Below are 26,756 nucleotides of genomic sequence, written 5' to 3'. Positions count from 1 at the left end.
GAAGTTATGATGAACCTTCAAAAAACACTGGTTCGGTCTCAACTGGAATATTGTATCCAATTCTAGGCACCATATGTTTAGATATGAAGGCTTTAGAGAGGGTGCAGAAGAGATTTACGATAATGGTTCCAGGGATAAGAGACTTCAGTTACTTGGATAGATTGGAGAAGCTCAGAGAAGATTGAGAGGAGATTTGATAGAGATGTTCAAAATTATGAAGGGTCTAGACAGAGTAGATAGAGAGAAATTGTTCCCACTGGCCGAAGGTAGAAAACCAGAGGACACCAATTTAAGGTGCTTGGCAAAAGAACCAAAAGGTGACGTGAGGAAAAGCATTTTTTTTTTTTAAAAACACAGCGAGTGGTTCGATCTGGATTACATGCCCGAGAGGGTGGTGGAAGCAGATTAAATTGTGACTTTCAAAAGGGAATTGGATAATCACCTGAAGAGAAAAAAATTGCAGGGTAGGGGACTGGGACTAGCTAAACTGCTATTGCAGAGAGCAGCATGGACCTGACAGCCCTAATGGCCTCCTGCTGTGCTGTAACCATTCTATGATTTTATATGCTCAAATCTGCTCAAGGCAGAAAAGTGCAAAGTTTCTCTAGATGCTCCTCAAATTCTGGAGATCAGTTTTGTGGTTGTTTTGACATTGCCTCTAGAGATTGAATGCCTCCTTTATGTCTCAGTGAGCAGAACTGTGCAAAGTACTCCAGGTGTAATCTAAACAAGGTGCTTCACCATTAAAGCAAGACTTCCTCTGACCTGTACTCCATTTTGATTACTCCAATTGCTTTGTCAATTGCAGCGCTGCAATGATCAGACATGCTGATCAAGGCCCTAGATCTCTCAACTTCATACACCCCAGTACTTTTGTTGGCCACTCATTTCATAAATAAAGCACTTTGCTGTCTACATTAATTTTTATCTACTGATGTTTACCCATTTACCTATTATATCGATGCAGAGAATTAGGGGCAGGCAAATTTCTTGAATCTGGCAACTTGCCAACATCACTTACCTAATCCTTCTACCAGCCTACAGAACAGGTCATAAACATTACAGCATGCAACTGACAGACACTATCGGAATATAACCTTCAGTGAACTTACTGAAAAATATATAAATAAATGGCAATTCTTTTTAAACTACTCTAAAAATTTATTAGTAAAATCTGGAATCTCTAGTTATAAACCACATATAAACTACATAAAGTTCTAGCACGTATTACAAAACACAGGCATTCACAATCAAGCTAAAATCATGTTGAGAGGTCAGCAATGTTGTGCAAATAATTGAGTAGGGTTTTGGCTATTTCATTCAAGATTCAATTTTCCTTTTAATTGTTCAACCAAGCTCTATTATGCAAAGCACCACCAAAGTTGAAAAGAACAAAAGTGGAGGTACATCAAGTAGTGATCAAATAACACCAAGCTCAAGTTTTAGAAGCTTAAAAACTGAAGAATGAGGCATGTAAAGAGCTCCATTGTTCTTAAGTGCTGGGAAAAAATAATTTACAACATTAGCATGATAGGGGGTTTCTTTGCAGCTTAGAAGGAACAAGGGAAAAATGTTCAAAGGAGTACATGAGAGATTCAGAGACCAAAAGAAGTAACCTTTCTCTTTTTATAACGTATAGGAATGCAAAAAAGGCATTCGAAGGGCTGACCAGATATGGGAGCAGTATTTAAGTATAGAGCAGACTTACGTTTCATAGTTAAGAGATATCGAGATCAAAAAAAAATTTCTAGCTTCTTGGAGGCATGAGACACGTCAGGCAGGAAGCTAAGGTCACTGATAGGTGTGGAAGGACCAAACAGACATTCAGCCATGGATTATACTTAAGCTATTAATAAATCTCCTGAAGAACTGGAAAAAAATTCCAATGCTCCACTGATGGACATGGAACAAAATACCACTTTCTGATTCAGCCATTACACTGCGAGAGACATTGTGCACCAAAGTAGGCGTAGAACAGAATCAAGAGCAAGTGTGGAGAGTGTTGGGCAATGAATGAAAACGATCATTGGCCTGAACAAAGTTAAGTGCAAAGCTCTGGAAAACCCATGAGTTGGTGAAAGCACAGAGTGCAAGCCAGCAACAACACACCGATACTTATGAAACAACTAGTTAGCATACGAGAAGAACATACGATTGTAACGAAGGGGAACTACAAAAATTCCTAAGAACAAAGAACAGTACAGCACAGGAACAGGCCATTCGGCCCTCCAAGCCTGCGCCAATCTTGATGCCTGCCGAAACTAACACCTTCTGCACTTCCGGGGACCGTATCCCTCTATTCCCATCCTGTTCATGTATTTGTCAAGATGCCTCTTAAACGTCACTATCGTACCTGCTTCCACCACCTCCCCCGGCAGCAAGTTCCAGGCACTCACCACCCTCTGTGTAAAGAACTTGCCTCGCACATCCCCTCTAAACTTTGCTCCTCTCACCTTAAACCTATGTCCCCTAGTAACTGACTCTTACACCCTGGGGAAAAGCTTCTGACTATCCACTCTGTCCATGCCACTCATAACTTTGTAAACCTCTATCATGTCACCCCTCCACCTCTGTCGTTCCAGTGAAAACAATCCGAGTTTATCCAACCTCTCCTCATAGCTAATGCCCTCCAGACCAGGCAACATCCTGGTAAACCTCCTCTGTACCCTCTCCAAAACCTCCACGTCCTTCTGGTAGTGTGGCGACCAGAATTGCACGCAATATTCTAAGTGTGGCCTAACTAAAGTTCTGTACAGCTGCAGCATGACTTGCCAATTTTTATATTCTATGCCCCGACCGATGAAGGCAAGCATGCCGTATGCCTTCTTGACTACCTTATCCACCTGCGTTGTCACTTTCAGTGACCTGTGGATCTGTACGCCCAGATCTCTCTGCCTGTCAATACTCCTAAGGGTTCTGCCATTTACTGTATACTTCCCACCTGCATTAGACCTTCCAAAATGCATTACCTCACGTTTGTCCAGATTAAACTCCATCTGCCATTTTTCCGCCCAAGTCTCCAACCGATCTATATCCTGCTGTTTCCTCTGACAATCCTCATCACTATCTGCAACTCCACCAACCTTTGCCATCTGCAAACTTACTAATCAGACCAGCTACATTTTCCTCCAAATCATTTATATATACCACAAAGAGCAAAGGTCCCAGCACAGATCCCTGCAGAACACCACTAGTCACATCCCTCCATTCAGAAAAGCACCCTTCCATGGCTAACCTCTGTCCTTTATGACAGAGCCAGTTCTGTATCCATCCTGCCAGCTCACCTCTGATCCCGTGTGACTTCACCTTTTGTACCAGTCTGCCATGAGGGACCTTGTCAAAGGCTTTACCGAAGTCCATATAGACAAGTTTGCACTTAGCAGAGATTAATTAAATACTATTCAAATACTATTCAATTCAATAAATATATGAATTCCATTTTATTCAGTATAGAAATACTGATTATAGAAGACCATATCACTAAGGTGCAACTAGAGCTTCATACAGATTAAAAACTCAAATGATATGCAAAAATGTTTCACAAGCTAGAAAACTTCGGCACTGACCAGTTATTGAGATTTTCCATATTTGTTTTTTTAAAACACACTACCTAAAAGCAATATAAAAATCCTCTTATTTTGAAGGTAAATATAAAAGTGACTCACATTCAAAAATACTCTGGTGGAATTACAGTATTTATGCATCCAAGTATGACAAATCAAAACGCAGTGGCAGTCAAAAACTCATTACTAGACATTTTTCCCCCAAATCAGAACTGCAACTCAGGTTGTTGAGATACTGTTAGCTCATCAGTGAAACAAAAATTGAAAAGATATACCCTTCAATGAAAGTCTTTCCGGTTGCACTGTGCAGCATGAAGTAATTCATAATCAAAGTACTGTACAACCTACTAAAAAAAAAATTGCAAAACACTGCAGATGCAATTGTTTACTGATTATATACACCATTCTTTTTTTTAAAAAATCACCCACAATTATGCTAAAATACCCTAAAGAAAACAGCTTCTTGTTGTCTCTCCCTTCAACTACAGGAAACTACATATGGTCATTCAGATTTATCTACATTTTGTGACCACTAAATTCTTAGTTTGATGGTCAAAGGAATTTAAATTCAAACAACAAGAACTAATTACCTTCAAAAAAAAGCATAGATGGCATTATAAAATTATTCATTGCAGAGTAATTGACAATGTTCAATTCAAATAACTGGTCAATCACATTTTTGAGTAAAACCTTTGAATTGTGTGAAATACGAGGGGCAGGCTATACTGGATAGACAATTTCTCTACTCAAATGCTGATTTCCCTTTAATCCAGAAATATTTTCATGAAAAACTTTGTAGAAATGCTTGAGAACATAATTTTATTCAGTTTCTGGTTTATTTCACAAATCTATAAAATAAAATTTACTTCAGGTTCAACTCTTCAAAAAAAAAAATCAATGGTTCCCCTAAGGATCCAATGACATTCATAAAGCACCCTACTTTTGCTCTCAATTTCCACAATTTAAACCTTCTGATCAGATTACATAGTTGTAATCTCTCACTAATAAAAACTAAAACCATTTAACCTTACACAGAGACGCCTCCTGATGCTTAAGAACCCATCTTGTATATTCCAATTTCTAATTAGTATGTTTATACCAGCAATTCATTTAGTTTTGATGTCTGCTCTCATTACACAGGGTGCACAAAGTGACTGTTCTCACTACTAATAACTGACGTCCTGGATAAGAGGATTTATATTTCTCCCTAGAGGAAAGAGTGCAACCCATAAGCAAAGTTACTGAAACAATCACAACCGGGACACGAGTTCATTTTTCACTTTACAACATCATTCTAATAACCACTATATATTAGTTAGCTAGCATCACTTGTTTAAAGTAAGAAAACATTAGCTATAATTGACCTTCTCTACAAGAATAATGCCACAGAATGCCTCACCATTAATGGACAATTATTTTTCAGTCCTTGCAAAGATGAATCAAACCCAAGCTCCCCTTATTTTCTTGGCACCAGTCTGTGCCATATTGACTAATCCTTACCATCATGGTTGACTACAGTAGACAAAGAAGACTATAAAACACCTTTCATTTGAATTTTTCAACATAGACAACCGAAATTTAACAGATATAATGCAAACATTTACAGGAAAAAATTTACATCAAGTCAATAAACAATTTACTTTTATGCCGCTTCCCAGGGCTACAAGTGCATGAAATAACTTCCAACTAAAACGCAACAGCAAAAATCTACAGTCCAATCGACCATTCCATTTATTAACCAATACTTTAACAGCTGGAAATCCAATAATAATCACCAGCTCACATTAATGGCATTTTTGAGAGAAAAAAATATCTGCGCATCTGTAAATTCTTTGATATTGATTTTAAAAAAACAAAGTTCTCATTAATCTTGCGTTCATAAATTCCTAGACCAGGGATTCTCAACAAGGTTTCAAAGGTTCCGCCGTCGCCCTGCAGCTTCTCCCCACACCATCAATCTTGCTCTACATCAGCCCAGCTCTTACCGACTGCTGACCGGCAGCCAATCAGTACCATACCAATCACGTGGCCCACCTGACCTCACGAGCCACCAATTAATTTACAAAGTTCAACATAAAAATTCATCTGCCAACAATACATTTTTCACTTTCAATCCGATAATAGTTATTTTATTACTGTGTGATGCTTGATTTATTACCATTCTCTCCCAATGTTATCCCTGCCACCCCATGCTTCTTGATGACGCGAGCCGACTGCTCTGTTTGAATTATCAGCGCACACGAGAAAGAAGTTTCGACAGAGAGGTCTCTTAGCATTCAAACTGCGAATCAATAAACCTAGAGCTTGTAACGAACGAAATAATTTGAATGGGAACTATTTAGGCACACAGTCACAGGCAGTAGGAAGCCCCAGAGAGGGGGAAAACAAGCGGTTGGAAGAGCCTGCATAATCGATCCCTTTCATGAGAAAAAGCTAGCAAAAGCGGGACCCAAACACGGTAAGAAACGCAAAGGCAGCTGGAAGCTATGGGAGGACAAAATGGGCTCCGTCAGTTCTCTGTTTAGAACATGCTAACGGCTGGAGATGCTAAAAAGCTGGGAAAAGTGAAAGGAATAGCCCGTAGTCTCTGAGAAAAACATTGATCCTTGAACGTAGAAATAGGGAAACTGAAGCAAGAAAAGAACGAAGTGTAATTGTTCAAAACCTGTTGTTTTGGAAGGAGGTTACGTAGGTTGGTGGTGCTCTGCAGCTGCGAGATACTTGGAATAGTGTCGCTGCAAGGACAAGTAACGTGCTCCGACTGGTGATACGCTGGTGGAACCGGATTCAATAGAGAGAGTTGGATAACTACTTGAAGGAGGAAAATTGCAGGAATGTGCTCTAAGAGCCAGGTACTGGGACCAACTGGACTGCTTTTTGAAAGAGTTGGCACAGAGTCGATGGGCCAAATAGCCTCCTTCTGCACTGTACTATTATGTTGGAGACCAGGTGGGCGACAGGGAGGGCCCCGGGCTTTAATGATGTGAATATAGCACTGCTTCTTCTGCAGCAAAATAGTGTCGGCCCCATTTAGTACAACCTATTGACGCGAAGCTGGGTTTTCAGCAATGACCTCAATGAAAATAAAGTACAGCCAGGATGAACACGGACCATGACATGCGCTGTTTAAGATATTGCCACATCTTGACAGAATTTTTTTTCAGCACCAGCAACAAATTTCACAAAGTAAAACAAAAATAATAAACATATATGTTTAATTGTGTAACTAATTTTTACACAGAAAAAATAGACGTGTTACTTGGGGTCTGTGGAATTTTTCTAACATGGGAGTGGGTCTCAGAAGCAGAAAGGTTGAGAATCCCTGGTTTAGACCATATGGTGTTAGGGTTATCATTGGATAGCTTGGCAAACGCAAATAGGGTGGAGATAAGGCAAAGAAACGAGGAATTTACAGCTAGAGTGTGCAGAATTTTCAAGCTTTTAAGCTGGGTATTGAAAAAGCCTATTTGCTCATTACAATGAGAAACCATCTTCAGTTTTAGGTGGAAAACTTCCTTAAATCAGGCTTTTAGTTTATAAATGGTACAAAACCTCCACCTTGCAATGCTTTCTTATTTAAAAAAAACAATACTCATTAGGTCAGCATGTCATTTTAAAATTAAAAGCAGCATCCCTAACACGAAGCTACAAAAGGGACTGTTGTATAGCAGGACAGATACCTTTGCACATCTTATTCCCAAATAAAACACAGTCTATACTATATCCAGTTATCTCCTGTGCAGTACATTACATTTTTTATTCATTTTTTTGCCAGATGTTGACCTTTTCATGGTTACAAAATGAAAAATATATTTGTGATGGCAATTTGCTTTTCAGCAAACTAAACTACAGTATGGCCATTTAAGTCAAACGACATTAAGATCTGTGTTAAGAAGTTGCTGATGTTGGAACATCATCTTACCTTTTGCAAAGAGGCAATTAAACAATTCGCAATTACATAGATAATTAATCGTTCAGACTAAGATGGCCAAAAGGTTGGAAGGGCACTTGTTTTGGCTCCAGGAGTACACAGTAAAGCCCGGCTCGGGTATGAAATTAAAACCTGACCCAACCCGACACGAATCTCCTTCATCAGTCACAGCAGCAAGCTATTCCTGCAGCTGGAGTTGTGGGGAATCATGGGTAAGCCTGATCCCGTGACTTCCCAGAAGCAGTGTCCAGCCCGACCCAACCCAAGCCCAAATGCTGGACTCAGAATTTCGATTCGACCTAACCCAAACCCGACACATGTAGTCAGGCTCAGCTACAGACTGCATACCTCTGAAACGAAGCAAGAAAAAGACAGCTGACTTGAAGCTAACAGTCACCCTCAAGACCTGAACAAAGAGACAGATCTAACACTTATAAGTTAAAACCTGGGATCTTTTTACAATGCACTTGCAACATCCCTGTAAGGCATCCAAAGTCAGAGAAGTGAGCTTATTCCAGAACGTGACTCTACCAGAACAATAGAAAATTTAAGACAGAGGAACAGGCCACTTGGCCCATCACGTCTGTGCTGGCCGAAAAGCATTTCAGCATTTCCAGCATTTGGTCCGTAGCCATGCAGATTACAGCACTTCAGGTGCATAGCCAGACTCCTTTTGAATGAGTTGAGGGTCTCTGCCTCAACAACCCCTTCAGGCAGTGAGTTTCAGACCCCCACCACGCTCTGGGTGAAAAAGCTTTTCCTCATCTCCCCTCTAATTTGTCTCCCAATCACTTCAGATCTATGTCCCCTCGTCACTGACCTCTCTGCTAAAGTAAATAGACCCTTCACCTCCACTTTATCCAGGTCCCTCAAAATTTTGTACATTTCAATCAGATCTCCCCTCAGCCTTCTCTGTTCCAAGGAGAACAACCCCAGCCTATCCAATCTTTCCTCATAGCTGCATTTTTCCAGTCGTGGCAAGACATTCGTATATCTGCTCTGTACCTTCTCTAGTGCAATTACATTCTTTCTGTAATGAGGTGACCAGAACTACACACAGTACTCAAGTTGTGGCCTAACCAATGAGTTATACAGTTCCAACATAACCTCCCTGCTCTCAGACTCTATACCTCGGCACATAAAGGAAACGATTCCATATGCCTTCTTAACCACCTTAGCGACCTGTCCTGCTACCTTCAGGGATCTGTGGACATTCACTCCAAGGTCCCTCACTTCCTCTACACTTCTCAGTATCTTCCCATTTATCGTGTATTCATTTGCATTGTTTGACCTCCCCAAATGCATCACCTCACACTTCTCCAGGTTGAATTCCATTTGCCACTTTTCTGCCCATCTGACCAGACCGTCAAGATCTTCCTGTAGCCTACAGCTACCCTCCTTGCTATCTACGACACAGCCAATCTTTGTGTCAACTGCAAACCTCTTGATCATGCCCCCAACATTTATGTCCAAATCGCTAATATATACCACAGAAAGCAAGGGACCCAGTACTGGGCCCTGTGGAACGCCAGTGGAAATAGCCCTCCAGTCGCAAAAACACCCATCAATTACCCTTTGTTTCCTGCCACTGAGCCAATTTTCTATCTAACTTGCTGCATTTCCCTGGATCCCATGGGATTTTATATTTTTAACCAGTCTGCCATGTGGGACCTTGTCAAGAGCCTTGCTAAAATTCATGTAGACCACATCAACTGTACTTCCCTCATCTATCTTGTTACTTCTTCAAAAGATTCAATCATGTTGGTCAAACAAGATCTTCCCTTAACAAATCCATGCTGACTATCCTTGATTAATCTGTGCCTAAGTGACAGTTTATCCTGTCTCTCAGACTAGATTCCAATAATTTGCCCACTACTGAGATTAGACTGACTGGCCTGTAATTATTCAGTCTAACCTTCGCTCCCTTTTTAAACAGAGGTGCAACGTTAGTAGTTCTCCAGTCCTCTGGCACCACACCTGTATCCAGTGAGGACTGGAAAATGATGGTCAGACCTTCTGCTATTTCTTCTCGCTTCTTTTAACAGCCTGGTGATTTATCAACTTTCAAGGATGCTAATCCCATTAATACTTCCTCTCTCCCTATGTTTATCACGTCCAATACTTCACACTCCTCCTCCTTAACGACAATAGCTACATCGTACCCTCTTTTAAGACAGCCGCAAACTATTCATGAAGAACCATACCAACATCTTCCACCCCTACACATAGGTTACCTTTTTGGTCTTTTATGGGCCCTACTCTCTCCTTAGTTATCCTCTTACTCTTAATGTATTGATAAAACATCTTTGGGTGCACCTTGATTTTGCTTGCCAATATTCTTTCATGCCCTCTTCTTGCTTTCATAATTTCCTTTTTGATTTCACCCCTCCACTTTCCATACTCCTCTCAACATTCTTGTATTATTGAGTTCTTGGTGTCGGACATAAGCTTTCCTTTTCTGCCTTATCTTACCACGTAGGCTCCTTGACATCCATGGGGCTCTAGATTTGGCCATCTCACCCTTTTCATTGTGGGAACATGCTTACTCTGAAACTACTGAATCTCCCCTTTGCAATGGAATTTTAAGTTAATGCTGATGCACTGCACCTAAACACAAGCTCTGGGACTCAGTGATACTCTCTTGCCCCTCCTCCTCACTTCCCCACCCTAAGGAAGCTTAGTCTTGAAAGTAACACATCCAATAGTGGAAATTCAACAGTACAGTAAAATCATGAGCCATAACCACATGTAATAGTCTAAGCCACATTTTGCATTACCATTTTTGCACTTTGAAAATTCACTCTCTCCTAAGCACTACAGAATTAGTACCATAGAAATTGCAGTGTTAGAAGAGCACTTCCAAACTTCATTAAGTAACAGCAAACAGAGTAAACTCATCTCACGTTTGCTTCAACACTTGGCTTGATAGCAAAAACACAAATATTCCGACTGCATCCACTAGAAATTAGACTGAGCTGCCCAAACTAGTTTCCTTTGGGACTTACATCCAAACAAGTGTGGAAATTAACCCTGGAAGTGGGTTTCGTAGGACAGCATCTTAACCTACTATATCACCTACTTATCCTATTTCAACTATTCCCAAACCATCGATTCATATTGGTTTTTGATCATTTCTAGATAATTTGGGTAATCATTTTTGCTTCTTTAAAAGTAATTTATTAGGTCAGTAAGCCTAACTGAGATAGCCAGAGTAATAAAGACTTGCATTTATACAGCCCATTTCACAATCACCAGACATCTCAAAGCACTTTAAAGACAATAAAGTACTTTTGAAGTGTAGTCACTGTTGTAATGTAGGAAACATAGCAGGCAAATTGCACACCACAAACAGCAATGTGATAATGATCAGATAATCCATTTTTGTAATTTTTAATGAGGGATAAATATTGGCCTGAACACCAGCGATAACTCCCCTGCTCTTGTTCAAAATAGCTCCATTTCCAACCTCCCTTACCTCTCTAAAGTACTTGAATGTGTTGTGGCCTCCCAAATCCATTCCTATCTTTCTTGGACCTCCATATTTGAATCCCACCAATCAGGTTTCTACCCCTGCCACAGTTCCAAAACAGTTTTTATCAAAGTCACAAATAACATCCTGTGTGACTAACAAAAGTAAACTTTCCCTCCACATCCTTCTCAACCTGACTGCAGCCTTTGACACGGTTGGCCACACCATTCTCCTCCAGCGTCTCTCCACTGTTGTCCAGCTGGGTAGTAGGACTGCTCTCAGCTGGTTCCATTCTGATCTATCTAATCGTAGCCAGAGTATCACTTGGAATGGCTTTGATTCCAGCTCCTGCATCGTTACCTCTGGTGTCCCCCAAGGATCAATCTTTGGCTCCCTCTTAATTTTCATCCAGATGCTGGCCCTCAGTGACATCATCTGAAAGCACAGCATTCATTTCTACACATGCTCTGGCGACACACAGCTCTACCTCATCACCACTTCTCTCAATTCCTCCACCATTACTAAATTATCAGACTGTTTATCCGACAACCAGTACTGCATGAGCAGAAATCTCCACCAATTAAATATTGGGATAACCGAAGCCACTGTTTTTAGTCCCTGCTCCAAACTCAGTCCTCTGCTTAGCGATTCCATCCCTCTCCCTGGCAACAGTCTGAAATTAGACCAGTCTATTCACAATCTTGGTGTCACTTATGACCCTGAGATGATCTTCCAGCCACATATTTGTGACATCACTAAGACCGTCCGTTTCCACCTCTGTTACATCGCCCAGCTGCGCTCCTAGCTCAGCTCATCTGCTGTTGAAACCCTCATGCAGGCCTTTGTTACCTCTAGACTTGACTATTCCAACACATTCCTGGCAGATCTCCCACATTCACCCTCTGTAAACTTGAGGTCGCCCAAACCTCTACTGCCTGTGTCTTAACTCATCCCCTCCCCATCTCTAAAATCTCCTTCAGCCCCACAACCCTTTGAGATATCTGCACTACTCTAATTCTGGTCTTTTGAGCAATCCCGATTTTAATCGCACCACCATTGGTGGCCACGGCTTTAGTTGTCTAGGCCCCGAGCTTTAGAATACCTTCCCTACACCTCTCCACCCCGTGCCTCGCTTTCCTCGTTTAAGGCAGTCCTTAAAATCTACCTCTTTAACCAAGCTTTAGGTCCTGTCCTTGTGTGCCTCAGCATCCTATTTTGTTTGATAATACTTCTGTGAATTGCCTTGGGACATTTTATTACATTAAAGGCACAATATAAATATTCTTGCTGTAGTGCCATGGGATCTTTTACATCCACCTGAAAGCGCAGAGGGGGCCTCAATTTAACATTTCATCCAAAATACAGCGCCTCTGGCAGTGCAGCACTCCACCTGAGTATCAGCTTGATTTTTGTGCTCAAATCCTGGAATGGGGAGTCCGGCCCATAACCTTCTGACTCAGAATCCACGCTGCTACCAACTGAGCCACAGATTACACTACCCACCTGACTTAATTGAAATAATGAGGACATCTTAGTCAACTTCTGTGGCATTGCACACAGGGAGTCAAGTCTAGATGTGAACAAAGTAATTCCTAATGTAAATGTTGTCACAAATTGTGCATGCTAAACATCTGCTTCTATGAGTTCCACAATTCAAGGATAAGAACCAATATTTCTACAACCACGTACCAATATATCAAATTATTTTCCCATCTGTCTTGACTATTACAGCCTCATTCATTCCAACACTTTTATGTTAGATATCCTCTTCACCCAAACCACCAGCTTCAGCCATGATAGTTTCCAATTACTGAACAGCAAAATTGTGCACGGAGTCTGAATTTGTGCTATTTTCTCATGTTTAAGTACTGCATATATATTAGCTGTTCATTCAGTTTGGGGGGGGGGGGGGGGGGGGGGCGGTGAACTCAGATTACAGAATTTGCACTATTTATCTGTACATCATAGGGAAATTTACAAATTTCCTTCATAAAAATGAGCAAACAAAATCCTGGTTGAATTCCATGGAGTTAGGAACACAATTCCTGCCAGAACTGGCTTTAAAGCAGGACTAATACTAACGAAAGCACAGTAGTAAAAACTAGACTTTATTAAAAACTTACAGACAACTTATACCTATAGGACTAGCATGGGATACTTTCAATAAAAAGTACCTAACTTGTTATGTAACCTATAACCTAAGTTCTGAAGTAAATCTATGGCTTACAAGCAAGATCTTTTCATGAAGTGCTCTGTGACAACTACGGGAAGAATGACATTTCACCTGAGCAAATGTGTATGTGCATTACAAAAAAGCATAAGAGCATTTCACCCACCAGTAACCACTGATTCCAGCTTGTCTGGAATGCTTAAGAGATACACATTTGTTCTCTATTTTTGTTATCAGTTGAGTTCACAGGAAAAAATTAACAGAGATCAACTATTTTACACAAAAATTTTCTACCGTAATCAAAACCCATTTCACAGATTAATAGGGGACAAGGTATGCAAATTTTTATTCCATTTCATTTTCATTCAATTGTCTTCCCCATCAACCAATCTACTATGAATAACAAAGCCCTCTAATCTTCTCCCCCTCAGGAAAATGTTCACATCTTTTGACAACTCTATTAACAGTCCTGACCCATAATCCAACACAAAAAATGCTATATGAATATTTGTCTTTTTTAAAGTGAATTAAGTTTGAACTGTCCCTTTTTACTAAAGGTCAGCACAAAAGTCACACTAAAACTACTAAAACAAACACAATTTTGAAAATGTATGTGCTTTCCCTTCTCCAGCTCTTTGGCAGGTGGCTTCAAATGTCAACAGACACTGCAACAAATATGCAGATCATGAATTACCAAATTCTGCCAGACTAAGTTATTATACTTTTATCACACCAAAAGTGAGAACAGTCTCACAGACTCAAAGATAAATAAACACTAAGGGCATCAGAGTCACACAATTAATGGCTATGACAACTTAAACATTTTAACCTCCACAAGAGGTCAGTAAAATTGATTCCACATTTTGTAAAACCTTAGCATGTTCTGAACAACACATTGGGCCTTTACCCCTCAAAAAAAAAGGAACTGAATTGTCACATATGCCAACTGCTAAAAAGGATATAATTGTACAGTCATATTTCAAATCAGGAAGTTTCAGAAAGCATAATGGTGGGCGTTGCCACCAGGCTAGTACTACCACTAAACATGTGAACTGTTTGCTTACTTTCCCTTTTAATCTTTTCCTCATGCTGGTTATGGTCTGAATCCAGAAACCTCTAAAGTTTGAGAACCTATTGTGTTCCAATCAAGCTGGAGCTTAACAATGTCCCCCAGCAACTGTGAAACTACTCTCGAAATCACTTGTTATGCTCTCCTCATAGTGAAGAGAAGTCCTACCTTCGTTAACAAAATGCAACCTCAATTTGCAGAAGGCCTATCACACCAATGCTAAAGTCTATCAGGTGACGTGCAATGTTGACTATAGAACTTAATAGCCTGACAACAATCACTAGGACATTACAATTGAGTCTTGAGTAATTCCATGAATGTATACATCATGCAGTGTTAGCCAATTTAAGGTTACAGAGCAGAAGTGGGACCTCGATGTCAGACATGGCTCAGTGGTCAAACTCTCGCCTGAGTCAGAAGGTTGTGGGTTCAAGTCCAACTCCAGAGACTTGAGCACAAAATCTAGGCCCCATCTACCCTCTCAGGTGAACATAAAAGTTTCTATTGCACTGTTCCAAGAGTGACAGTGTTCACACCAGTGTGGTGGCAACTATTTATTCCTCAACCAACATAGCTAATAAAAAAGATTGTCTGGTATTACCACATTGCTGTTTGGGGGACCTTGCTGTTCGCAAATTTAATCAGACCAATTACAACCTCATCAGTCTACTCTCAATTATCAAAGTGAGGAAGCAGCACTTACTCATCAAAAACCTGCTCACTGATGCGCAGTCTGGGTTCCACCAGGTCAAGTTGACTCCTGACTTTATTACAGCCTTGGTCCAAATCTGGACAAAAACAGCTAAGTTACAGAGGTGAGTGTGACTGCCCTTGACATCAAGGCAGCATTTGATCAAGTATGGCATCAACAAGCCCTAATAAAACTGAAGTCAATGGGGATCAGGGGGAAACTCTCCACTGGAAAGTGTCAGAGCTGGCACAAAAGATGATGGTAGTGGTTGTACGAGGCCAATCATCTCAGGATATTGCTGCAGGAGTTCCTCAGAGTAGTCCAAGGCCCAACCATCTTCAGCTGCTTCAATGACCCTCCCTCCATCATAAAGTCAAAAGTGGGAATGTTTGATGATGATTGCATGACAATATTGAAAATACTGGTCCCTTTAATTAAACAGGACTCATTTCAGTATTAACAGAGGGGTGATGCTCATTATAGTTTTGCATTTAAGGGTTGGGTTTTTGCCCAGTAGGGGAAGTTATCTCTGGGCAGAGAGTTAGTCCATGTGGGAAAATTGGGAACAGGTATTTGGACTGAACTATGAATTGCCAATAAAACAGTTGTGGATCAGAGACAGTCATCGGCTTCCTCATTTTGGTGAATGGACATCTGCCTGTTTAACATTGCACAGTGTTCAGTTCCATTCACAACTCCTCAGATAAAGAAGCAGTTCATGCTTGCATACAGCAAGACCTTGTCAATATTCAGATAAGTAGCATTCGCGCCACACAAGTGGTGGGCAATGACCATTTCCAAAAAGAGAGAATCTGATCACCTACCCTTAACATTCAATTGCATTACCATTGTCAGTATCCTGCAGGTCAACATTAACCAGAAACCTAACTGGACCAGCTCTATAAATACTGTGGCTACAGGAGCTGGTCAGATGCTGGGCATTCTGCAGCAAAAGACTCATCTGCTGACTGCCCAAAGCTTTTCCATCACCTACATGGCACAAGTCAGGAGTGTGATGGAATACGCTCCACTTCCCTAAATAAATGCAGCTCCAACATTTAAGAAATTAGACCTAATCCAGAACAAAACAGCCCACTTGATTGCTACCCCATTCATCATCTTTAACAATTACTCCCCCTCCAACAGCGCATCAAGCCCACAGTGTGTATGTACCATCTACAAGATACACTGCAGCAACTCACCAAGGCTTCTTCAACAGTGCTTGTCAAATGCACGATCTCTACCACCTGGAAGAACAAGGGCAGCACATGCATGCGAACACCACCACCTCCAAGTCACATGCCATTCTGACTTGGAAACAAATTGCTGTTCCTTCTAAAAGGTGAACCACTGTGTCAAAATTCTGGAATCCTAACTAAACTGTGGCAGGACCTTCACTATACAGACTGCAGTGTTTAAAGAAGGCAGTGCACCACCTGCTCAAGGACAACTAGGAATGGAGAATAAATGCTAGCCTTGCCAGGGACACCCACATCCTATGAATTTGTTTTGAAATTGACTGTTACATTTTCTACATTACAACAGTGACGACACTTCATAAGAACTTTGTTGGCTGTAAAGCATTTGGGACATCCTGAGGTCATGAAAGGCACTATATAAATCTCAGTTCTTTCTTTTATTAGAAAAACACTGAAATTCTACAACCAATACCTAAGGCTACAGGGAAAGCAAAGCGAGTGTTAAGATGTATTGTTTGGACAGTTCGATTTTAAAAAACTAGAAATACAATACTTGGTACAGTCATTTCCATGTTGGTCCCTTTGTGTGGCGGGAGACAATAAAGCTTGGAGAAGGCCCAGAGGAGAATACCCGTAATGATACCTCATCATTAGGCACTTGGGCATCAAGATGGGCTCAGGATACAGGATTTTTATATTAAACTAAGGTCTTTTAAAATGAAAGGAATAGATTACATTCAGGTGGACAAGTTACTCGCATTGGATAAGAATGGGAGAACTAGAGAACACACTGTGAGAGAGAGTTAGGTTAGATGTCAGAAAGTAGTTATTTTCACAGACTCATCAATCTAATCAAATAAATTACCAAAACATTTCAGTATAGATGCACTGCAGTCCTTCAAAAAAGCTGGATGAGTTCCTGAGTCAAACACATCTCATATTTTATGAAGTATGGATGAGTCACTGTCGAGCAATTTTCTAGGGGTTCCCCTCAGCCCCCAAATTGGCCACTTTTTATTTTTACCTCTCCCAGGACTGGAATTGAGCTGTGCCATATCTGGATAGGACAGGCTTGATGGACCACCTCTCAATTTCTGTGATTTTTCATATTAATATGTATTTGTCCAAATCAGATGAAAGTCAATTTTTAATAGCCTGTGCTTTATTCAACTCTACCAACTGTTACTGGTAGAAGAATTACTTCTAGTTCTAATCCCATTTTGATTTTTCACAAAATTAACAGAAAAGCATTATACAAAAATAAAACCAGGGATTCATCAGAGTGGCAATTCAGGTACATAATTTCCTTTTAAGACTTCCAGAATTAGACCATTTAATTATTCTTTTACAATACCAAAACATAACTTTTTCCACCATATAAATCCATTTCACTGAAATTTTAATTTATGTTTCGTGAGTAATGTAACATTTGCCTAATCTCTCAGCTCAACTATATTCTACGGATATGGGGTGCAGATATGTTTTTTTCCTGGCTGGCAGAGCAGAAAAAGAAAATATCCGACAAAGACAATGCTATTTACAAACTTTGTTGCCAATGGCCACAATTTCAAGTGGAGTCCAATTGGAGAGGCACTCACACAAACGTTCTAATACACTGTTCCACACAATGATGAGATGCAGATCTGTTCCCACAATTTTATCTCCCAGTTTAAATCATATCACTGTGATTAGTTGCAGAGTGGATGAACAACAACTTGCTACAGCAACAGGAAAAAAAACTGTCCAGAATCAATGGCTCCATTAAAATTATAGGTTCTACAATTTTGTGTTCTATCTTGCTACAGATAGTACAATAGCTCTCACACTGAAATAAATTCATTTGCTTTCTGTTGCTGACCAGAGAAGCACAGCAACTTGAGAATTAACGCAAGCTCACTCCTACTTACAGTTTGGTGTAGTGACCCAAAAGAGTAACCCATCAAACCACTGAACACAGGTAGAATCAGTATTAAAAAAAAAATTAGCCAGTTTGGAAGAAAATTATGTCCTCACTGAGACTGAAGCAAGATAAATTCAAAACCTGATATTCATTTCTGGCCCATTGCCAACAGACTGACATCAAAAACGCCCCCACATAGCTTCAGCTTGTGCAGGAGATTCACACATCAATCCACCAACTGAAGAAATCCTCAAAACTACAAGAGTTGCATACAAGCACAAGTACCACTTATCAGAGCTAGCTGCTAAAGTTCCTCAAGAGAAACTGTAAAATGCATGCAGTAATCCGTTAAAGCAATCAATGACAAAGCACTGTATCTGATAACAGCAGAGTCTTTTTAAGGAAACTTTTTTTTGAAAAGAAAAAGGAATTAAGAGTAAAAAAGCTTGATTAGGCTATGCAGCAATTAGATACTTCAGAAACTTTCACAATTGCTGTAATGTACACAGGCTACAATGCACACCAAATGTTAAATTCACATCCAAGACACACTGTATTCTGAAATAGTAACACATCCATGAATTGAGTTGCATTGATAGACACCAAACTTAATTCTCCCACTTCTGGCTCCCTTTCAATTCGTTGATGCTATTCCTTTGCAAATGTCTCAATTGTGCATTGCCTATGTAAATACCAAAAAAAGTTACTAAACAGTGGATTTTGTATTATAATTCCATATTACATGGGCACAGAGTTCAAATGTCAAACCACGATAGATTCATGTGGCACCTTAAAAAGAGATATCACAAAGTGCTACACACACTACAACAAAATGCACTGCTGTTATGTAGATAAATACAGTAGTTATTTTGCACATCGGAAGATCCCACTAACAGCAATGAGATAAATGACCAATTTTTCAAAGGATGGCACGTCCAACAATGCAGCACTTACTCAGCACTGCGCTTAAATGTTAGCCGAGAATTTGTGCTCTGATCCTAGAGTAGAACTTGAATCCACAACAATCTGCCTCAGAGGCAAGAGTGCTAAATCATGCTGATACACAAGAGCAGAATATGCATATCTGAACTTGATTTTTTTTTTACAACAACTTGCATTTATATAGGGCCTTTAACATAGTAAAATATCCCATATTTCTTATACCATAGAGGTAACATTTGTAGCAAGTCTTATTCCTCGTCTGGTCAATTAGTGTCACAATGCCCTTGATAGATGGCCGCCATCTATGACTGAATTACAGGACATGAAGTGAAAGCTATACCACCATGAAATTTGAACTGTCTTAGAAATTTAAAGCATATTAACATCTCCCAGCATAGGTATATTGTGGATTCTACGTTATTAATGTATGCAGGACAAATTACACCATAACACTTGCAATATTTAAGAACAAGAACAAAGAACAGTACAGCACAGGAACAGGACATTCGGCCCTCCAAGCCTGCGCCGATCTTGATGCCTGCCTAAACTAAAACCTTCTGCACTTCCGGGGACCGTATCCCTCTATTCCCATCCTGTTCATGTATTTGTCAAGATGCCTCTTAAACGTCACTATCGTACCTGCTTCCACCACCTCCCCTGGCAGCAAGTTCCAGGCACTCACCACCCTCTGTGTAAAAAAACTTGCCTCGCACATCCCCTCTAAACTTTGCCCCTCGCACCTTAAACCTATGTCCCCTAGTAACTGACTCTTCCACCCTGGGAAAAAGCTTCTGACTATCCACTCTGTCCATGCCGCTCATAACTTTGTAAACCTCTATCATGTCGCCCCTCGACCTCCGTCGTTCCAGTGAAAACAATCAGAGTTTATCCAATCTCTCCTCATAGCTAATGCCCTCCAGACCAGGCAACATCCTGGTAAACCTCTTCTGTACCCTCTCCAAAGACTCCACGTCCTTCTGTTAGTGTGGCGACCAGAATTGCACACAATATTCTAAGTGTGGCCTTACTAAAGTTCTGTACAGCTGCAGCATGACTTGCCAATTCTTATACTCTATGCCCCGATTGATGAAGGCAAGCATGCCGTATGCCTTCTTGACTACCTGATCCACCTGCGTTGCCACTTTGTGACCTGTGGACCTGTACGCCCAGATCTCTCTGCCTGTCAATACTCCTAAGGGTTCTGCCATTTACTGTATACTTCCCACCTGCATTAGACCTTCCAAAATGCATCACCTCACATTTGTCCGGATTAAACTCCATCTGCCATTTCTCCGCCCAAGTCTCCAACCGACCTATATCCTGCTGTATCCTCCGACAATCTTCAACACTATCCGCAACTCCACCAACCTTTGTGTTGTCCGCAAATTTACTAATCAGACCACCTACATTTTCCTCCAAATCATTTATATATATATATATACCACAAAGAGCAAAGGTCCCAGCACTGATCCCTGCGGAACCACTAGTCACATCCCTCTATTCAGAAAAGCACCCTTCGACTGCAACCCTGTCTTCTATGACTGAGCCAGTTCTATATCCATCTTGCCAGCTCACCTGTGATCCCGTGTCACTTCACCTTTTGTACCAGTCTGCCATGAGGAACCTTGTCAAAGGCTTTGCTGAAGTCCATATAGATAACATCCACTGCCCTTCCTTCATCAATCATCTTTGTCACTTCCTCAAAAAACTCAATCAAATTAGTGAGACATGACCTCCCCTTCACAAAACCATGCTGCCTCTCGCTAATAAGTTCATTTGTTTCCAAATGGTAGTAAATCCTGTCCCGAAGAATCCTCTCTAATAATTTCCCTACCACTGACGTAAGGCTCACCGGCCTATAATTTCCTGAATTATCCTCGCTACCCTTCTTAAACAAAGGAACAACATTGGCTATTCTCCAGTCCTCTTGGATCTCACCTGTAGCCAATGAGGATGCAAAGATTTCTGTCAAGGCCCCAGCAATTTCTTCCCTTGCCTCCCTCAGTATTCTGGGGTAGATCCTATCAGGCCCTGGGGACTTATCTCCCTTAATGCTTTGCAAGACACCCGACACATCCTCCTTTTTGATAATGAGATGACTGAGACTATCTACACTCCCTTCCCTAAGCTCATCATCCACCAAGTCCTTCTCTTTGGTAAATACTGATGCAAAGTACTCATTTAGTACCTCGCCCATTTCCTCTGGCTCCACACGCAGATTCCATTCTCTGTCCTTGAGTGGGCCAACCCTTTCCCTAGTTACCCGCTTGCTCTTTATATACGTATAAAAAGCCTTGCGATTTTCCTTAATCCTGTTTGCCAATGACTTTTCATGACCCCTTTTAGCCCTCCTGACTCCTTGCTTAAGTTCCTTCCTACTGTCTTTATATTCCTCAAGGGATTCGTCTGTTCCTAGCCTTCTAGCCCTTACGAATGCCTCCTTTTTCTTTTTGACTAGGCTCACAATATCCCGCGTTATCTAAGGTTCCCGAAACTTGCCAAACTTATCCTTCTTCCTCACAGGAACATGCTGGTCCTGGATTCTAATCAACTGACGTTTGAAAGACTCCCACATGTCAGATGTTGATTTACCCTCAAACAGCCGCCCCCAATCTAAATTCTTCAGTTCCTGCCTAATATTGTTATAATTAGCCTTCCCCCAATTTAGCACCTTCACCCGAGGACTACTCTTATCCTTATCCACAAGTACCTTAAAACTTATGGAATTATGGTCACTGTTCCCGAAATGTTCCCCCACTGAAACTTCGACCACCTGGCCGGGCTCATTCCCCAATACCAGGTCCAGTACGGCCCCATCCCTAGTTGGACTAACTACATATTGTTTCAAGAAGCCCTCCTGGATGCTCCTTACAAATTCTGCCCCATCCAAGCCCCTAGCACTAAGTGAGACCCAGTCAATATCGGGGAAGTTAAAATCACCCACCACGACAACCCTGTTACCTTTACATCTTTCCAAAATCTGTCTACATCTCTGCTCCTCTACCTCCCGCTGGCTGTTGGAAGGCCTGTAGTAAACCCCCAACATCGTGACTACACCCTTCCTATTCCTGAGCTCCACCCATATTGCCTCACTGCAGGACCCCCCCCGAGGTGTCCTCCCGCAGTACAGCAGTGATAGTCTCCTTAACAACTAATGTAACACCCCCACCCCTTTTCCATCCCCCTCTATCCCGCCTGAAGCTTCTAAATCCTGGAACATTTAGCTGCCAATCGTGTCCTTCCCTCAACCAAGTCTCTGTAATAGCAACAATATCATAGTTCCAAGTACTAATCCAAGCTCTAAGTTCTTCTGCTATACCTGTTATACTTCTCGCATTGAAACAAATGCACTTCAGACCACCAGTCCCGCTGTGCTCCGCAACATCTCCCTGCCTGCTCTTAGTCTTACTGGCCTTATTTACTAGTTCCCCCTCATTTATTTCACTTGCTGTCCTACTGCTCTTGGTCCCACCCCCCTGCCACACTAGTTTAAACCCTCCCGAGTGAGGCTAGAAAACCTCGCAGCCAGGATATTTGTGCCCCTCCAGTTTCGATGCAACCCGTCCTTCTTGTACAGGTTCCATCTGTCCCTAAAGAGATCCCAATGGTCCAGATATCTGAAACCCTCCCTTCTACACCAGCTGTTCAGCCACGTGTTTAGCTGCACTATCTTCCTGTTTCTAGCCTCACTGGCACGTGGCACAGGGAGTAATCCAGAGATTACAACCCTAGAGGTCCTGTCTTTTAACTTTCTACCTAACTCCCTAAATTCCCCCTGCAGGACCTCGTCACTCTTCCTGCCTATGTCATTGGTACCAATGTGTACAACCTCTGGCTGTTCACCCTCCCCCTTCAGAATGCCCCCTATCCGTTCAGAGACATCCTTGACCCTGGCACCAGGGAGGCAACATACCATCTGGAGTCTCTTTCACGTCCACAGAAGCGCCTATCTGTGCCCCTGACTATAGAGTCCCCTATAACTATTGCTCTTCTGCACTTTGTCCCTCCCTGAACAACAGTGGCAGCCGTGGTGCCACTGTTTTCCCCTGATAGGCCATCCCCCCCAAGAGTATCCAAAACGATATACTTGTTAGAGAGGGGGATAGCCTAGACAGTTGTTCTCTTTCAATATTACTCGCTCAAGAGTACCATTTTCACTTCATTTTCATCCACATTCTACTTCTCTGGTCATTCCAATCATAAACGTAAAAAACTAAAACTTGATTTGGTACAGAACCAAAAAGGAACTTCTTGTCTGCAACAGATGAAATATAAGCTTTTAAGTTTCATAAGATTTCAGATTAAAGGTCAGTGATAAAACATATATTAATTTGTATTTCCAGAGAAAACTGTGTATAGAGGGTAAACAATATTGAACAAATTTGGGATGTACTATGATTCAGAGTAAGAGGATTTGCCTTATTGCTAAGTCTGAACCAAACAACTTTGTTAACAAGTTTGTTTTGCTTTTCACACTCCAGTCTCAAAATTATTTTCCAAATGCTCGTAGATTCTCAATTTATATTTATAATCCAGAGTGTCCAACAGCTTAATTCTATAAACAATGCATGACACTCAAGCAAAATTTAAAGTTTTGTCACATATACAAGTAGCAAATGCTTTCTGAAGGCATGATATACTGAATTTGGAGAATGCTTTCTCCTCCAGTAGATTTGAGAAACATGACAAAAAGCCTGGAGTATGGTTATTTTCAAACCATGTTAGATTCAGTCATAACAGGAAAGTATTAATGAAAAAATACTCCTGAATTTTCTGTTGCTTTCTTTTGCAAAACAGTATCACCAGTATTCTGCCTCAAGATATTTAACTTAGTTATGTAAATGTCGTGCACATGCAGCACATTATTTCCTTTGCTTGGGTGTAACATTGTGAAAATAGGCAAAATTGATTAACCAAAATGTCAACACACAAACATACCAACCAGTGCTACAGAGGAAAAACTCAGCTATACAAACACACAAATTTGAATACTGGATTGCGTATAGACAATTTGCATTTCATCAACAGCAGACATTGTGCAAAATGGACACCCAAGTTTGCAGAGTCGCAACAGTGGTATTCCAAAAACAGAAGTTTCAGTACTTTATTCAAAAAAACCACGTGACATCAAACTGCAGTTAATTCTAATCCAGTGCAAATTCATAAACTACATTACACACTATTTCAAATCCTAGCGTGCACACGATCAGTGTGTCTTGTAATTTTAAACTGATGCACAATGACATCACCACCATATACTGCATGTTACAGTACTCCTCTTCATGATACTGTATTCCTTCCTTCTGTAAAACTGCTAAACTATAAATAAGGCCAATGGTATCGGCAAGATCAGCAAAATGACGAGTCACTGGATCCATTCAAATCAAACAAAAAATAACCTCAAAATGACTTCTAAATCATTAGAGCACAATATCATTGAGGGTTCTTTTTAACTGCACCTATAAGGTGCCCATTTCACTAGGTAGCAGCATCGCTTGTACGTTAAACTAAAAATTACGACCACTGAATCCTCTAGTGATTTCGAATAGTAGCAAAGCAATCGCCCTCATCACTGCAAAGTGATTACCTTTAATTAGACGCAAGGTCGTGCAAAAAAAAATTGAATGCAAAACTGTGCCTTTAAAATTTGGTCTAGTGATATTAAGCATTTTGGCTAAAGGCACGTAATTAACTTCGCTCATTCCTATGTAGGCCAAGACCTAATCGCACTCTGTACAGTACGTATCCCCCACCCCCTACAGAGGCTACGCATGGCAGCTCCAGGTCTGCACAATAGGTATTTCAGTACCACAATGTAATGCATATAATGACATTACACATTTAACTTATAGCCTGGGCCCCACATCTAATTATTCATTTTTAAATATAAAAGGAACTTACCCAACATTTCTACGCGGTCACTTACGAATTACCCAATTTAATTGCACTTCAACACTGAAAATTATCAGAATCGTTAAAATTGTGTAATGTCCACAGTTAGGTCTCCCATCCCTTATCTAAAATAAAATGAGGCACTGCATGGATTTCTTTACACTTCTCCATTCAAACCTTGATTCAGTAAGGTATAAGAGACGCAATTTTCTAACACTCCTCTCCCCCCCCCCCCCCCCCCCCCCAAAATGGATACATGTCAAGTCCAAGTCGAATCCGTCTTCCTGGTATCTCCTCTTATTCCTGCTGACAAGTTCTTTGATTCTCGAGGCCATGTCTGTGCGATCCCGGTTGAAAAGGTGGTGAAGGTGGTGGTGGTGGTGGCGGCGGGGCTGGATGTGGAAATGGTTTATAGGCTTCTTCTGCCCGCTGTCACACAGGGGCCTAACACACCAACACCTAAGTCCCACACCACACACACACTTTCTCCCCGCCGCTCGCCTTCACCCGGCGCCGTTAATATTCTCCGCCGGGGTTCGCTCCGGGTTTTTTTTAGATCACCATCGAAGGAGAGGGTTGGGGGGAATAATCCAAGGGGTAAAAGTGAAACCAGTGCGGGGAGGAGGAGGAGTAGGGGCGGCCGCCACATTCACCGCCTCTCGCTTCGATTTTTCCTCCTCCACGATCACCTCCACCGCCGCCGCCACCGTCGGTCCGGTCCGGTCGGGTCGGGGTGGGGGGTTGGGAGAAGGCAGGGAAGTGGAGAAAGAAAAATCCCACCGCCTTGGTTCAAAAGAGGAATTAAAAACCAAACTGGATGATTTGCTTCTGTTAATTCAAAAAAAAATATTTTAAAAAATGATACATCCGCAGCCGCTCCTTTCCCTCCGTCAAACGGCAGAAATAATCCACACTCCGGGATCCAGTCCGCTCCGTATTAAAAAATAAGCATTTAAAAAAAAGTCAGCAGGAAGCCGAGCTCTCCCCTTCTCTACTTCTTTCTTTCTTTCTCGGCCGATCCCTCCTGCTCCGGCCCTGGCCACGGCTCCAGCTTCGGCTTCGGCCCCGGCCCCGACTCCAGCTTTCCCCCCCCCCCGCAAGCTGCTGCGGCCGCCGGACTCTCAAACTTCCATCATGGCTTCCCAGGGAAAAAAGCGCAATGGCCCCAAGTGCCAAGTGGGAATGAGAGTGGGGGGGGGGGCGGGGGGGGGAAGGAGGAGAAAATAACCCTCCGCCTATTAAAACATAGTCCCTGCCTTCACTCTGCCCTTACACTCCTCTCCTGTCAAATATTCACCTCCGGGGGCCTTTACCCCCCCTCCCAATGGACCAATTTATCTGTTCCCAAGACAGCCGTCGGGTTTCGGGGCTGCGTGTTCGGTTTCTCGGTGAGTTAGCTTTGAGGTGGTGGTGGGGGGGAAGGGGGAATATGAAGTGAATTAAATCAGTATTACAACATTGACGCTGGTGATTTGCGGAGGCGTAACACGGCCCGGCCGGCACTACTTGCGACGGTCACGTGCCCGCTGCGATTTTTGGGGAAGTGGCGGCGGAGCGAGCGACGACGGTTAAACGGTGGAGTCGCGTGAGACAGATGGAGGGGGTTGGTTGGATGGAAAGAAGGGGGAACGTTCGCCATCGGGTTTCACTTTATCTAGGAGCTAATGTGGGTACATTGCTCAGAGAGAATGAAGTGAAGTGACGGAGGAGGCGGCGCGGACCGAAAGTGCCCGCCCGGTGAGCCTGGCCTCGCTACTTTCCCGATTGAACCTTCCGGCCGTTGCGCTCCTGTGCGGAGAGAGGGCCGTTAAAAGGCGGCCGGTGCGCGTTAGCTGGCTGCCGACAAGCGTTTATTTATTTTAAAATTAAAGCAAATGGGGAGTTTTTTCTGGTGGTGTGGGCTCGTGGTGGCGGGGGCTCTGCCATTGCC

The 26,756-nt window shown here is 41.9% G+C and overlaps 1 protein-coding gene across 2 annotated transcripts in view; it reads right to left on the bottom strand.

The window, feature by feature from the left end:
* ptenb (phosphatase and tensin homolog B) overlaps positions 1 to 26,237 on the bottom strand; it is a 161,949-nt gene extending 135,712 nt beyond the window's left edge. Inside the window, exon 1 of one of the 2 annotated variants that reach the window (XM_068052523.1) lies at positions 25,083 to 26,237. In XM_068052523.1, the coding sequence (XP_067908624.1) occupies positions 25,083 to 25,161 (79 nt within the window). In that variant the 5' untranslated portion in view covers positions 25,162 to 26,237. The remainder of the gene's footprint in view (positions 1 to 25,082) is intronic. The other variant, XM_068052524.1, reaches the window with a different exon arrangement.
* Between the last annotated feature and the right edge of the window lie 519 nt (positions 26,238 to 26,756).

Source organism: Heterodontus francisci, chromosome 20 (assembly GCF_036365525.1).
Source record: "Heterodontus francisci isolate sHetFra1 chromosome 20, sHetFra1.hap1, whole genome shotgun sequence".
Lineage (NCBI taxonomy): Eukaryota > Metazoa > Chordata > Chondrichthyes > Heterodontiformes > Heterodontidae > Heterodontus > Heterodontus francisci.
The sequence above is the reverse complement of the archived record's forward strand: the minus strand, read 5'-3'. Positions and strand labels throughout refer to the sequence as shown.